This window comes from Balaenoptera acutorostrata, chromosome 3 (assembly GCF_949987535.1).
Source record: "Balaenoptera acutorostrata chromosome 3, mBalAcu1.1, whole genome shotgun sequence".
In the NCBI taxonomy this organism is placed as follows: Eukaryota; Metazoa; Chordata; class Mammalia; order Artiodactyla; family Balaenopteridae; genus Balaenoptera; species Balaenoptera acutorostrata.
The window spans coordinates 75,084,220-75,097,094 of NC_080066.1; the positions used below are offsets into that span (position 1 = coordinate 75,084,220).

Genomic DNA, 12,875 nt, shown 5'->3' on the forward strand with positions numbered 1-12,875 from the left:
CACTTGATACATTGTGCAGCAGTGTGGCATAGAGGATATGTTTTGTTAAGCAGAAAGTCTTCCTTTGCAGCTAAGCTCTTACACTAAGATCAGCCATAACTAAGCATACATCTTTGTTGGAGAAATTTTTTAATAGGAAGTTTAATATATCAAGTCCTTTCAACTAGTCCATACTACTTGGTTTTTACTTTTTTAAAAAATATAAATTACAACCCTAGATGACTTACCCTTACTTTAGAATTTTCACTTATGCCACCATCCTTCCTTCCATCCCCATCACCCTGCTACTTCACCACGTCACTTTCCTTCTTCATTCATTATTTTGTATTCAAGGGAGGCTTTGCCTTTTACTGTTCTAGTATCTCTTAGTAATTACTTGAATACTTCTGTGAATCCACATTATATCATATATATGTGTTCGTTTTATAACAACTAAAAAATTTTAATATAAATTTTCCTTTTTTTTTTCCTTGAAAAAATTTCCCTTAGATCAAAAGTATCCCTAGGGCTCGCGTTAGATTTTTTGTTCATCTGTTACACAGAGCCTTGTGCTTTGTGAGGTGGTGATGTTTAGCAATGTTCTAGAAGTATTGTTGCAGCCCTACATGCTTTATCGAAATCCTTGAGTGAAGTTATAGCCATTCATTCATTCTTTTACCTTTGAGATACATAGCTGTGGGAGAAGCAAGGCTACATATGATATCTTTGTCCTCAAAGAAGTTATAGAGATCTAAAATTAGTACAAAATATTGCATTGTCATTGCCAGGGTATTGGATGAGTTATTTTTGACTAAAGAACTTAATACGTTATTCATTATATTATTACAACTAGATTTATATTTTGGAAGAGATTTTCTAATGGTTCAGAGTTTATTCTCTTTGCTTTTAAAGTATTTTAAGAATTTAATGGCTTCCTTCAGGGTTACTCACTGAGTTATGAGAGACCCTTTACATGTAAGGATGCAAAACCTATTTTCTTTCTACTTATCCCTGTTTTTGGGTTTATGAGGCATTTATATTAGTTATTAAATTGCTGTTAGGTTAAAATATTACACCTAACCTGTAGAGTTAGTGTGGCTAAGTGGGCTCAAGGATGTTTTGGTTTTCTAAGAGCTAGACATATTTGTGGATACTCCTTTTACTTAAAAATTTAAAAAATTTTGTGATCTATAAAAGGAAGGCAGTAACATAACTAACTTAAATTTCAGTGGAATACAGAATAATTAAGAATGGGAGGATAATGAGTTAGGGTAAAAGGAGAGAAGAAAAGGTTTAGAGAACAGGTAATCTCTTTTTGGTATGTTAAAGGGGCATTTCCCACTTTTTCAGTCTCATGCTCACCAAGAAGGCAATCAAATCAGTTTTGAGGAGTTGGTGAGATAACTACAAATAAAACACTATCCATTATAAATATAGGTGGTACTCACTATAAAATCAACAGACTTAGAAATGACTGGCATTACCTCTAGGTCCTCTGAAGTGGGAACCATTTAAGAAACTCATCAGGTTTATAAGCTGGAGAAAAATAAAAATTTAGATGGAGAAATAATTCGAGATTTTAACCTTGGTAAGAGATTCCCAGCTAAAACTGGCTTGCGTCCATAGCCATTCAGGTGAATCAAGATATCCTCCCTTTGCATTGCATTATTTTATTTCCTCTTCAGTTTCTTATCCTGTTTAACAATTTTTTGAGCTTTCAGCATCTTTATTTAAAAGTGCCAATGATTCTGGTGGTATAAGTAGCTTAGTCATTCACATATTAGCATGACTTAGTTGAATCAGATTCTTTGTCTTAAGAGTCTGATCGGCAGCACTGAGAGAACTATAGCTCTCAGTATAATGACTGTAGGGTCATTATTTTATTTTATTTTTTTATTGTGAGACCCTCTTTTTTTTTTTTAATTTATTTATTTATTTATGGCTGTGTTGGGTCTTCGTTTCTGTGCGAGGGCTTTCTCCAGTTGCGGCGAGTGGGGGCCATTCTTCATCGCAGTGCGCGGGCCTCTCACTATCGTGGCCTCTCGTTGCGGAGCACAGGCTCCAGACGCGCAGGCTCAGTAGTTGTGGCGCACGGGCTTAGTTGCTCCGCGGCACGTGGGATCTTCCCAGACCAGGGCTCGAACCCGTGTCCCCTGCACTGGCAGGCAGATTCTCAACCACTGCACCACCAGGGAAGCCCCGGTCATTATTTTTTAAATTGTGATGAGAGAAGGTATTTAATTTTGGAACATGGAAAACTGTGGGGTAGAAAAGGTTTGGATAGAATTGCTCTAATACAGTTGAGGGCAGACTGGGACATTGGCTACCTGGAGACCTGGAAAGAGGGCACACTAAAGATTGGGAAGAGAGTAAAGAAATAAATGTGGAAAGATACCAAAGACAGATTTTGCCCATTTCAAAATTTAGCTGAGAATATGCCCTTTTTGTCTTCTCTCCTGCTTTGCGTAGCTTTTCTCCGTAAAACTCCAAACTTGGCTTAGTGACAATTAGGGCCATAGTTCATCTATTATTATGGGTGAGAAAGTTTCTGTAGGTAAGTTTCTGAAGGACCTGATATTAATACCATTGTTTCTAAGAGAGAAGATGTGTTCTGCCTTTCATGAGATTTATAAGTAGATATTTAGAATATAACTGGTCTGACTAGTAACCATAAAACAGTATACCTTGCCTTTAGGGTTGGCCTCTTCCAGTTGTAGCAATTTGGCATACTGTCAAAGTTCTATTCCTTTGGTACTCTTCTCTGTGTTGCCGCTTCAATTTCTGAGATCTTGAACGGATTTTTTTTTTTTTATACTAATGCTGTAGAGATGAAGTTGTAGGTGTGGCTAGAACAGCATGTACAATATTCAGACCATCAATTCTGGTTCCACTGATGACTTGGGTGGACTTCAGCATATAATTTAACCTGTCTGGGACTGAGTTTCCTTTTTTTTCAAAACTGAAGTAATAGTTGCCTCATTTTTCTTACGGTTTGGGAATATTAAATGAATTAATAGTTATCAAAAGGTTTGAAAAATATAAAGCACAACGTGAATAGTCATCTTAATGGTAATACAATATGGAAAAGATGTTTTAAACTGTGTTGGGTTTTTTTTTCTTTTTTTGTCTGAGTGATGTACATACTATATGTGTGAAGGGTTTTGTGTACTTTTTCTCTTAATGAAAAGTGAGAAATGTATATCTTCTTGAGCATCCAAATAAGAAGGTTGAAATTATGTTCCTTTAGATAAATTAACTTTGAAGATTCCTTGGAAAAACCTTTATGGAGAAGCTGTTGTTGCGACCCTAGAGGGATTATACCTGCTTGTTGTCCCTGGGGCAAGTATGTTATTTTAGGTTTATAAGCATTATAGTAAACATCATAGTAAAATTATATAGCATCATAGTAAAATTAAATTGTTACCTACGTTAAGTATTTTAATATGTTTAGTAAAATAGAAGATAATAGAAATAAACTAATCATATTCATATATGTACACATATACAATACATACATTTTACACATACACACACATATATTACCACATTTTATGTAAAATATTTTTATGCTATTGTTGGAAAGAATAATTTCAACCATTTGTGAAATTTATTCTATCCTCAATGAATAATTATTCTACAACTAAGGCTTCCTATTAAGTTGAGATACATTAGACTTTTACTTTTGGGAATGAAAGTAAATAAGTTTTTTAAAATGTGTTAATCTACAGACTGGAAAACTTTTTTTCCCATTTTGTTGCTTCTGATTTTGAGTGACTGTTCTTTCAAAAATGTGTGTAGATAATTTTTTTCATTATAAAATATAGTATTTTAATTTTTAAAGTGTGATGTTTTTTAAAGTGATATCTTTCATTATTAATGTTTTTTCAGTTTGAGTACAATATAATGTTAAGAAAAGTTTGGGTATTTTAGGGAAAAATTACTTATATTTTCTCAACCATAAAAGAAACAATTTTTATTTTTACCTTTTGTTCTCCAGTCTTTACTGTATACATACTTGATTTGATGTAGCATTTATTACACTATATATACAACATGGATCTGGCTTTTTTGGTTAATATATATATTTTTGATATGTTTCACAGTTTTCATGGTGATAGTGACAATTTTGAAAGGCTATATGATATTCCATTATGGTCTGCCAACTGTTTTTTGCTTATACAGTGAACATTATAAATTCCTCCTTCTTATAGATATCTTACTCATTTTGTGTTACTCCCTTAGGATACATGATCAGAAATGAGATTACTAGATTAAAAGGATATATATGTTTTATGATTGTTGATACATGTTCTTGAATTACTTTCTGAAAGTCTTTTCATCAATCTTACATTGATACCAGTGGGTATTGGATATTACACGTTTTTTGTAGTTACTCAAAATTCTACCACTCAGATATAATAACTGGAAATTTTTTGGTATACTTTCTGCCTTCTCTTTGTTCCTCCCTTTCACCTTTCTACGCACCCTTTTCCCCAAATATCCTTTCTCCTATCTTCTTTCTCCCTTTAATTCCTTTCCTTCTGTCCTTTTCCTTTTGATATAAGCTTTGTAAATAAATAGGAATCATTTATGTTTAACCTTTTTGTAAAACCAATCTAAAGAATATAAATGTTTTTTGACTTACAGAAAATTACTTACTACACACACAATACAATATTATAATGAGGCTGAACTTTTCTTATTTGTTTATTTATTAATTGCCTTTCTGGACATGTGAATTAACTATACATTTTTAGGTATTAAATATGATGCTGAAAAGGAAGAAAAATCCTTGCAAGATATTAAACAGAAAGAGTTATCCCGAATTGAAGAAGCCCTTCAAAAAGCAGCAGAGAAAGGTACAATAAGTTTATGTTTTAGATAAATGTACATATACCTATATTTTAGATATATTTAATGCTCTGTAAAGAGGATTCGTTCATAGGCCTTCATAAGCTGTAGTTCCAAAGAAAGAATCTTCTTTTAAAATCATATCTCACAATATTGATTGTAAAGATTTTAATGACTCACACTTGGGAATCATTGCCTTAGTGATTATTTTATCTCACTGGCAGTTAAATTTTCTTACTTTTCTTACCAGTCATTTCTACTGTGCTACTTAATGGAGACTTCCCAAATTCTTTGAGTTCTTGCAAGCCTGTTTGTTTTTCCCAAAGGTTAATGGTTTCTTTGTCTGCATTTTCACACGTGTTGTTGAAAGATAATAAGGTTTGGTATATTAATATAGTAAAATAATGTTTAGAGGAAATGGTGCTGTAAATCTTTTCTTAGCTATCTCTTTATATTATACATGATAGTTTTAAAAACTTGATTTTTCAGATTTCAGCATTTTAAGATCTTGTCTCAAGTTTTAATGTTTTGTTTTTATCTAAAAATAAATCTGGTGACTATTTTAATTTGGTTTATGGAGCAACAATAAGGATAGGATGAAAAAGAGTAGTCTATAGGATGGTGAGTTGAAGGACTTTTCCAAGCCTTTCCAAGTTTGTTTTTCTCTTTCAAGTCAAATCATACCCCAATTGCAGATAGGGGTGTGAGAGTTATAGCATTTTACATCATTTTTGTGTCATTTAGTAGCATGTTTATATATTTCTGTGATGAAAGAAGATGGTACTAGAAATGCTAAGGCATTTCTCTTTGGTCTCTCTTAAAAGATGTGGCAAATGTTGAGTTAGAAATGACAAAAATTATATTTAGATCTTATAATAAGATATCTTTCCTAGCTTAAACTGCTGCTATTTATTTAAATCAATAAGAAATCTCTCTTAAAAATAGCTTGCTGATTAAAATTCTTTATCAATGATTCTAATTCTTTTTGCCACAAGTGTTTTTCTCTTATTCAGAATTATTGATTCTTTTACAAAATGTACTAAAATACTTAAAATACAGAGGCTATCTTAATGGTAGAATTTTTTAAAAGCCTAAACATGTCTTTTCATATTTAACCATGTCTTATGTTTCTGCTGAAACTTAAGGATCTATATTTCCATGAAAACAGTTTTCTTCATTTCTAGTACTTTTATGTACCAAATAAAGCAAAGGTGGTAGTGGTTTTGTCTTATGACAGTTCAGTGTGAGTATTTCTTTTTATTCAATTTTGGTTAATTAGAAGAAGTTTTATAAAAATGAGGAAAAAGGCTTGGAGAGCACTAAAATTTCATTTCTTTCTTGAATCAATTCAGATTAAATCTGTTTTCTTAACACAAATGTATATAATTATGTAGTCATCAATAGGTATATTTATATATGCTTAGATATATTGCTGTAACATGTAGTTATACACTTATAATAATTTATAATATGTATAATTAAGTTATATTTTCCCTCTTGAGAAACAAACCCCAAACTCATTTTTTTTTTTTTTTGGAATGGAAATAGCTGTGATTGCTTAAAAAATATTTTAGTGTTTCCAGTGAGCTATAAGAAAAAGCATGGTATATACTCTCTCCTGTTTTAGTAGTTGACAACTTAATCAGCAAAATGATAACCTGCTATACCTTTTGTGTTAAGTGCCTATGAAATTTTGACTCCTGGGTTTTCAATACTTAGGAAACTTATATTTGTGTCTGGCAGAGAGGCTATTAAGGATGATTTGATAAATCTATAGGGGATGAATATCTGTAGTATTAAGCTTGTGTAAATGGGGCTGTTAGGCTTATATAATATATAATCATTACATTGTAGCTTCTTGGATGATAAAATTTAGGTTTTGTTGGGTAGAACTAAAATTCAGAAAGTGAAACTGAGTTTTAACATTATTACATTAGATTTCTCAGAAAAATGTTTTGAGTATAAAAGAGATGAATTCAGGAATTGGGAAATACGTTGATAGAGGTTTTTTTCCTTTAATTGTCAAGAAATACATTTAATTATCTTGACTGCATATAAGTATTTTTTCTAGTTTGTGTGAATATGGATCCTACGTTCATGTAATGTTATTCGTACGAATGATAAGACAACCCTGGCCTTTAGGTGCTTTCTATTTCACCATTATTAATTAATAGTTTTGACTTGATTACCATACTTTATTTTTCATACTTATTACTTTTCCACTTATTTCTTGATTTTAAAAGCACAAAAGCACTATCATGTATGTATAGAGACTAGGAGGTAAAGAGAGGAAGTGATTCAATTATAAGCACCAGATGATAAAAATGAAAATAGAGTCCTCAGGCTGATCTGCTTTAAAAAAGTATTTTTACTTAATTTGTTTCATTTGTTAAAATAAAGTGCTGCCCACTATTATGTGGGAAAAAAAGAAAATTGAAATATAACTATAAATTCATTTCTAGAGAGCTTGCTTAACTGTAAAAATAAACTTTCTTGATATTTTTCTTCTTTTATTTCATTATAGTGAGTTTATTTTCCTGGAAAGGCTATTGTAAAGTAAAGGGAAATATTAAATTCCTAGTGAGGCCAAAAGATTTTCAAATGCTATATAGATTCTGTATTTTAAAATGTTAATTTTATCAAAAACTCTAAAATTTTAGAGTTAACATTAACTCTAAAATCAAATAGTTTTTCCAAAAAGACTTATGATGAAAAATGTCAGTTTCGTATTCCACCATTCTCTACCCTCTAGACCCACTTCTTAGAGGGAACCATCATTTTAGAAATATTAACTTTCTGTGGTTGTCTAATGTATTAATGTAAGGCACTCTCTTGGATTTCCTATTACGGTAGTTAAGGAGTTCACCTCTCCTACAATTTTTTCACCCTAAATTCCACTTTCTGTCTTCTCACAATATGGTTATATCATAATTTTTGGCCAATTACGAGTCAAAATTTACATTACTATGACAATATAATTATTATTCACTGCATAGGTCAAATAATGCACTGTGATTATATTTCCTTTGCTATGTAGCCTTTTGTTTTTCTTGAATTTGTAAATGCTTCTTTCCTATTTGCCTGGTCTTCTTTGTAAATTTATCTTCAATTCTTTTTGTGTACTACATGAAATCTATCTATCATATGACTATCAGTGTTATTTTCCAATTGGCCAAACCCATTTGTTGGTCTTCTCCCTGTCCCCCTGTTCCTCTTGGAGATCTTTCTCTGAACTGGTTGTTTTTTTAGTTCTGCTACATAATTGTCATCCTGGAACTGGTCTTCACTGCTCTTCTGTTTTAATTCATTGGGTCCCTTGCCTTTTGTTCTTTGTTAGTTTGTTCCTTTGTTTTGCTAGAACATTTCTAATAGCTTTTAAGAAAGGATACACTGGATATAATTTTAAAAATCCTTTCAAGTCTGAAAGATTTGTAATTTACTTCCATATTTGTTTGATTTGGCTGGGGATAGAATGCTGGGTTTAAAATTAGAATTTTGAAGGCAAAATCTTCTAACTTTCAAGTACTTTTGAGAAGTCTGATGCCATTCTGTTCAACAGATTGTTGGAAACACAAAAATTAGAAAATTCGTGGAACCTACTGTTGAAAGACTTCATGTATAGTGATAAATAAGAGAGAGTGTTGCGTCTCATCAAAGAGGTATAGATAAGAGTGTTACGGGAGTTCATAATGGGCATATTACATTCAGCCACAGATCAGGGCGGACACTGTGAAGGTATATATTTCAGCTGAGTCTAAAGGATGAGTATGCAGAAAGGAGAAAGGTCATTCTAGGTAAAGGGGACAATGAAATGAAAAAATGTAGAGCATGTATGGGGAGCAGCTAAGAATTTGGAAGTTTGATAGCGTAGCTGGACGTGAGTTGGAAATCTAAGTTTAGGTCAGATTTAAGAGATTTGAATGCCATGATGGTGATGACGATAATTATTGAGAATTTACTATTTGTGGGTCACTCTTCAAAATGCTTTATGTCAGCTTACTCATTTAATAGTCATAATTCTATGATATAAAGACTTTTATTGTTCCCATTATATAGTTGAGAAAGCTGGAAGTTAAATAACTTGTTCTAGGTTATGCTGCTAGAAAATGACAGAGCTAGAATTTGAACTCAGTCTGGCTCTTGACTCTGGTTTATAATGGACTTTAATTGGTAGTCAGTGAGAAAGTAAGTTTTACTTTTTTTTAAAAAATCCGGAGAGTGATGTGATCACAGCTGTGTTTTAGGAAGGTAAGCTTGTAGTGGTGTCTAGGCTGGATTTGAGGAGGGAAATGGAAGATGGTGCTACCTAGCCATCACTGACAAGAATGGATAGAAAGGATTCAGACAATGTGTCTGAAAGGGAACGTACACTAAAGTAAGATGAATTCATTTCAGCTGACTCTAAAATTAGCATAAATATCACAGCAATATTTCATTCTGAAAATGGGCAAAATGGTGGGGAAAAAGGGAACCAAAACAGCAGATTTTTGCTTTCTTTGAAAATTTGGCAAACCAATGAGACATTAGCCATAATTGATATTTGTCTGTTTTGCTTAATTTGAAATTATTATTATAATTTTAATTATTAAGAATTTTTGTTTTAATGTTATGAAAACAAGGTTTATATGTTGAAAGAATGAAAATGGTGTCACTGAAAATATTTCCTTAGAAGTAAGTTGTTTTGGTGTCACTGGATTTTACTTGTTCTGTTACATGATTTCTAATTCTTTGAATTAAGTTTAGACATATTTTATGTGTAAAATTAAAGGTGTCTTTTAAACGCTTTGCATTTTGGTTATCGCTGCCATGCGGATGCAGGCGCACATTCAGGGGAGTTCATATATGGCTTGGAAAACTTTGTTTACAAGGACATCAAGCCTGGTGGGTATGCATGGTTAATTATATTCAGCTACATACAAAATTATATTCTTATCCATGCTTGTGCTTTTAATGGAATTCATATGACGTGTCATCCTTTTAGAAAATATGGAAATGTAATTCATGTTTTTCCCCTTTACCATCATTTCCTTTTCTCTACCTTCTGCATTTATTCATTCACCAAATACTTAATGTCTTCTAGTAGCAAGCACTCTGCTGGATGGTGAATATTCATGAGGTGAAACAGACACAATCCACTGCCCTTATGAAGCTTACAGTTTGATCTATAGATAACTTTCAAATTTGGACTGCCTTTTTGACTTTAGTTCTGTAGAATAGTAGTTTCTCAATTAAACAATTCCTCTCCTATAGCAGTGCTTTTCAGACTTTGTAAAAAGCAATAAAATGGAACCTTTTATTTTTTGAGTGAGACTTTATTTAGAACCTTGATAAGAGATGTTTCTGTGACTTTCTTCTCATGTCCTCCCTGATTTGCTTCGCCTCTGCAGTAGCTTTGGAGGCACCGGTAGACTACTGTCCTGGACAGCCTCACATAAGGCAAATTTGAAGGCTGACTGCTTTAGGATTTAACAGTAGGATTCTTTTGTATCCTAGGAAGTTTACCAAGCACATTAAAATAATAATTTCTAATATTTTACATAGTAATTTGATTTATTTAACTGTATTCCCTATAACTTTTCAGGAATTTGTTATATTAGCTCAGTCACACTTAAAATTTCTTTTGATTAAATGGCAAATGGGGTCTCTATCTCAAAATGTAAACAATAATAAGCATTATGATATAATTACTTTTGCTGCTAGAAACTTCTTTAATGTTTAGGTTCATTATGACAAATGGAAGAATAAGTTGCATGCAGATTTCACAGCATTGAATGAAATTACCCTGAAAGGAGTTTCTCTTTGTACAAATCTGCCCCTTGAGTGAGTGTGGCTGACTATGTTAATTTGTCTTCGAGTCACTTTGTTTAATATAAAAGATAGCATGGAGATACTCATGGTTCACTGTCCAGTTTTGTAGCTTGTAATTGAACCAGCTTTCTGTAGTCTGCCAGGGGCAGTGTTTTCTGATCCTACTAGGAGCAACCTGCCTCCAGTATACAAACGAATTCCACTGGCCCATTCAAACATGTAACAAAATCATTGGGCAGCATTGCTAAAAACAAAACAAAACAGACAGAGGTCACTATAAAGTAAAACCTCATTGATTCAGAGTTTCCTTTTATTCCAAAAAGGTATATTAGCCTGGATAAAAAAACTAGGCCCAGAATTTGATGATTCTGAAATGAGAATAATTTTGTTGATGATATCTTTATTTAGTTGTCCAGGACTTTGTGTGTATTTTATAATCCTTTCGTTTTTTCCAGTTTCTGAGTGTATATTCCTTCCTCGTTAAAAAACAAACAAAGAAAATACCTAAAACTTCTAGAGCAGTGGTTTTCAAAAAGTCAAAACTATTTTCATAATAATGCTAAGACGTTATTTGATGTTTTCACTGTGTTGACATTGGTGCTGATGGTGCAAAAGCAATGTTGTGTAAAATTGCTGGCTGCCTTAGCATGAATCGAGGCAGTGGCACTAAACTATACTATCAGGAGCCATTGTATTGCTCCTTACCAATCACTCACAGTAAAAAACAAAGTAAAATGGAAAAAGCACCAATTTTACTTAATGTCATTGATGAAATAGAAAAATTTTAATAAATTACAGCTTTTGAGCATATGTGTCTTTGAAGTTTCGTGACAAAAGAGGAAGCATACACAAGATACTTCTGCAGACTGAAGCAGGATAATTGTCTCAAGGACAAATACTTGTGCGGTTGTTTCAGTTATCAGTGGAACCAGTTGCTTTTTTCATGGAAAGCCATTTTATTTGGAAGAATGGCTGACAGAGTATTATTACTCAGATTTGGGTGTTTGGTAGACATTCCAACAATACAACTTTAAGAAAAAACAACTGACAGTGTTTGTTGCCAGCAAAAAGATTTGAGTTTCTGAACAAAAATTAGAATTTTGGGGAATTTGTATTTGCTGCTTTGAGCTTGATGGCTTCCCATACTTAAAAGACTTTTCTGATGAGATTTGTGGTGGTATTAACAATGTGATTTTTGATATTAAATAATAAAGTGACTCAATGTTTGTAAGATCTGCATAATTCAATGAAGCAATATTTCCATATTATCAGTGCGTGGTAAAAAATTATGAATGTATAAAAGAGCAAGGTAGACTGATTTTAATTCAGACGAAAGATACACTGATAGAGTTTCAGTTTCCAAGGTGCAACTTTAAGAAGCTATCACTAGTTGAGTTTGGTGTAGTATCCATAATTGCATGAAAAGACCGTGAAGATGTTCCTTCCTATTCGTATTACATATCTGTAGTTAGGTCAGATTTTCTTCACATACTTCAATCTAAACAACATATACCAAAAGAGCAAAGGCAGAAGCAGGTATTTGAATCCAGCAGTCTTCTACTAAGCCAGACATTAAAGACATTTGTAAGATTGTAAAACCATGCCACTCTTCTCACTACAGCTTTTTGTTTGGAAAATATAGTTATTTTTCATAAATACATGTTAACTGTACTATCAGATAATGGGTTTTTTAATGAGTTAATATTAAAAAGATTTTCAGTGTTGATTTCCAATATGGTAAATATCTATAGCTGTAACCCACACTAAATGAAAAGCTGTTTAAGGTTCTTAAATTGTAAGTGTGTTAAAGGAACCCTGAGACCAAAACATTTGAGAACTGCTTTAGAGAGTGACTGGGGATCATGAATTTATTGTCCATCTGATTAAACAGAAACTCTCTCTAAAGAAATATGTAGTACTCAGATTAGATTTTGCAACTATTTGAAGATGTTTAAACATGGTGCATCTAACACTGAGATCAAAGACAGAACAAGGTGCTAGAACAAATGTGAAACCAGAAAGATAATAGGAGGTCAGGTGAGAAGAGTGAGTTATGGTAGATTCTAAACCCAGGCAGCTGAACTCCTGTCTCTGAAAGCTTTCTACTTAAGTGGGATGGTTTTCAGGGCTACTCTGGCTTTCTTAGCTGTTTCTTTTCAAATGGTAGTTCTTTGAGAACCTAGTCTTTTTCTGAATGTTTAATTTATAAATGAAAAAGACTTAGGGAACATCACTGT

The 12,875-nt window shown here is 32.6% G+C and overlaps 1 protein-coding gene across 4 annotated transcripts in view; it reads left to right on the forward strand.

The window, feature by feature from the left end:
* Nucleotides 1–12,875, forward strand: part of VPS13C (vacuolar protein sorting 13 homolog C) — a 197,130-nt gene that overhangs the window by 23,550 nt on the left and 160,705 nt on the right. For all 4 annotated transcript variants that reach the window (XM_057542575.1, XM_057542576.1, XM_057542577.1 and 1 more), the window contains exons 4-5: nucleotides 3,227–3,322; nucleotides 4,737–4,838. In XM_057542575.1, the coding sequence (XP_057398558.1) occupies nucleotides 3,227–3,322; nucleotides 4,737–4,838 (198 nt within the window). The remainder of the gene's footprint in view (nucleotides 1–3,226; nucleotides 3,323–4,736; nucleotides 4,839–12,875) is intronic.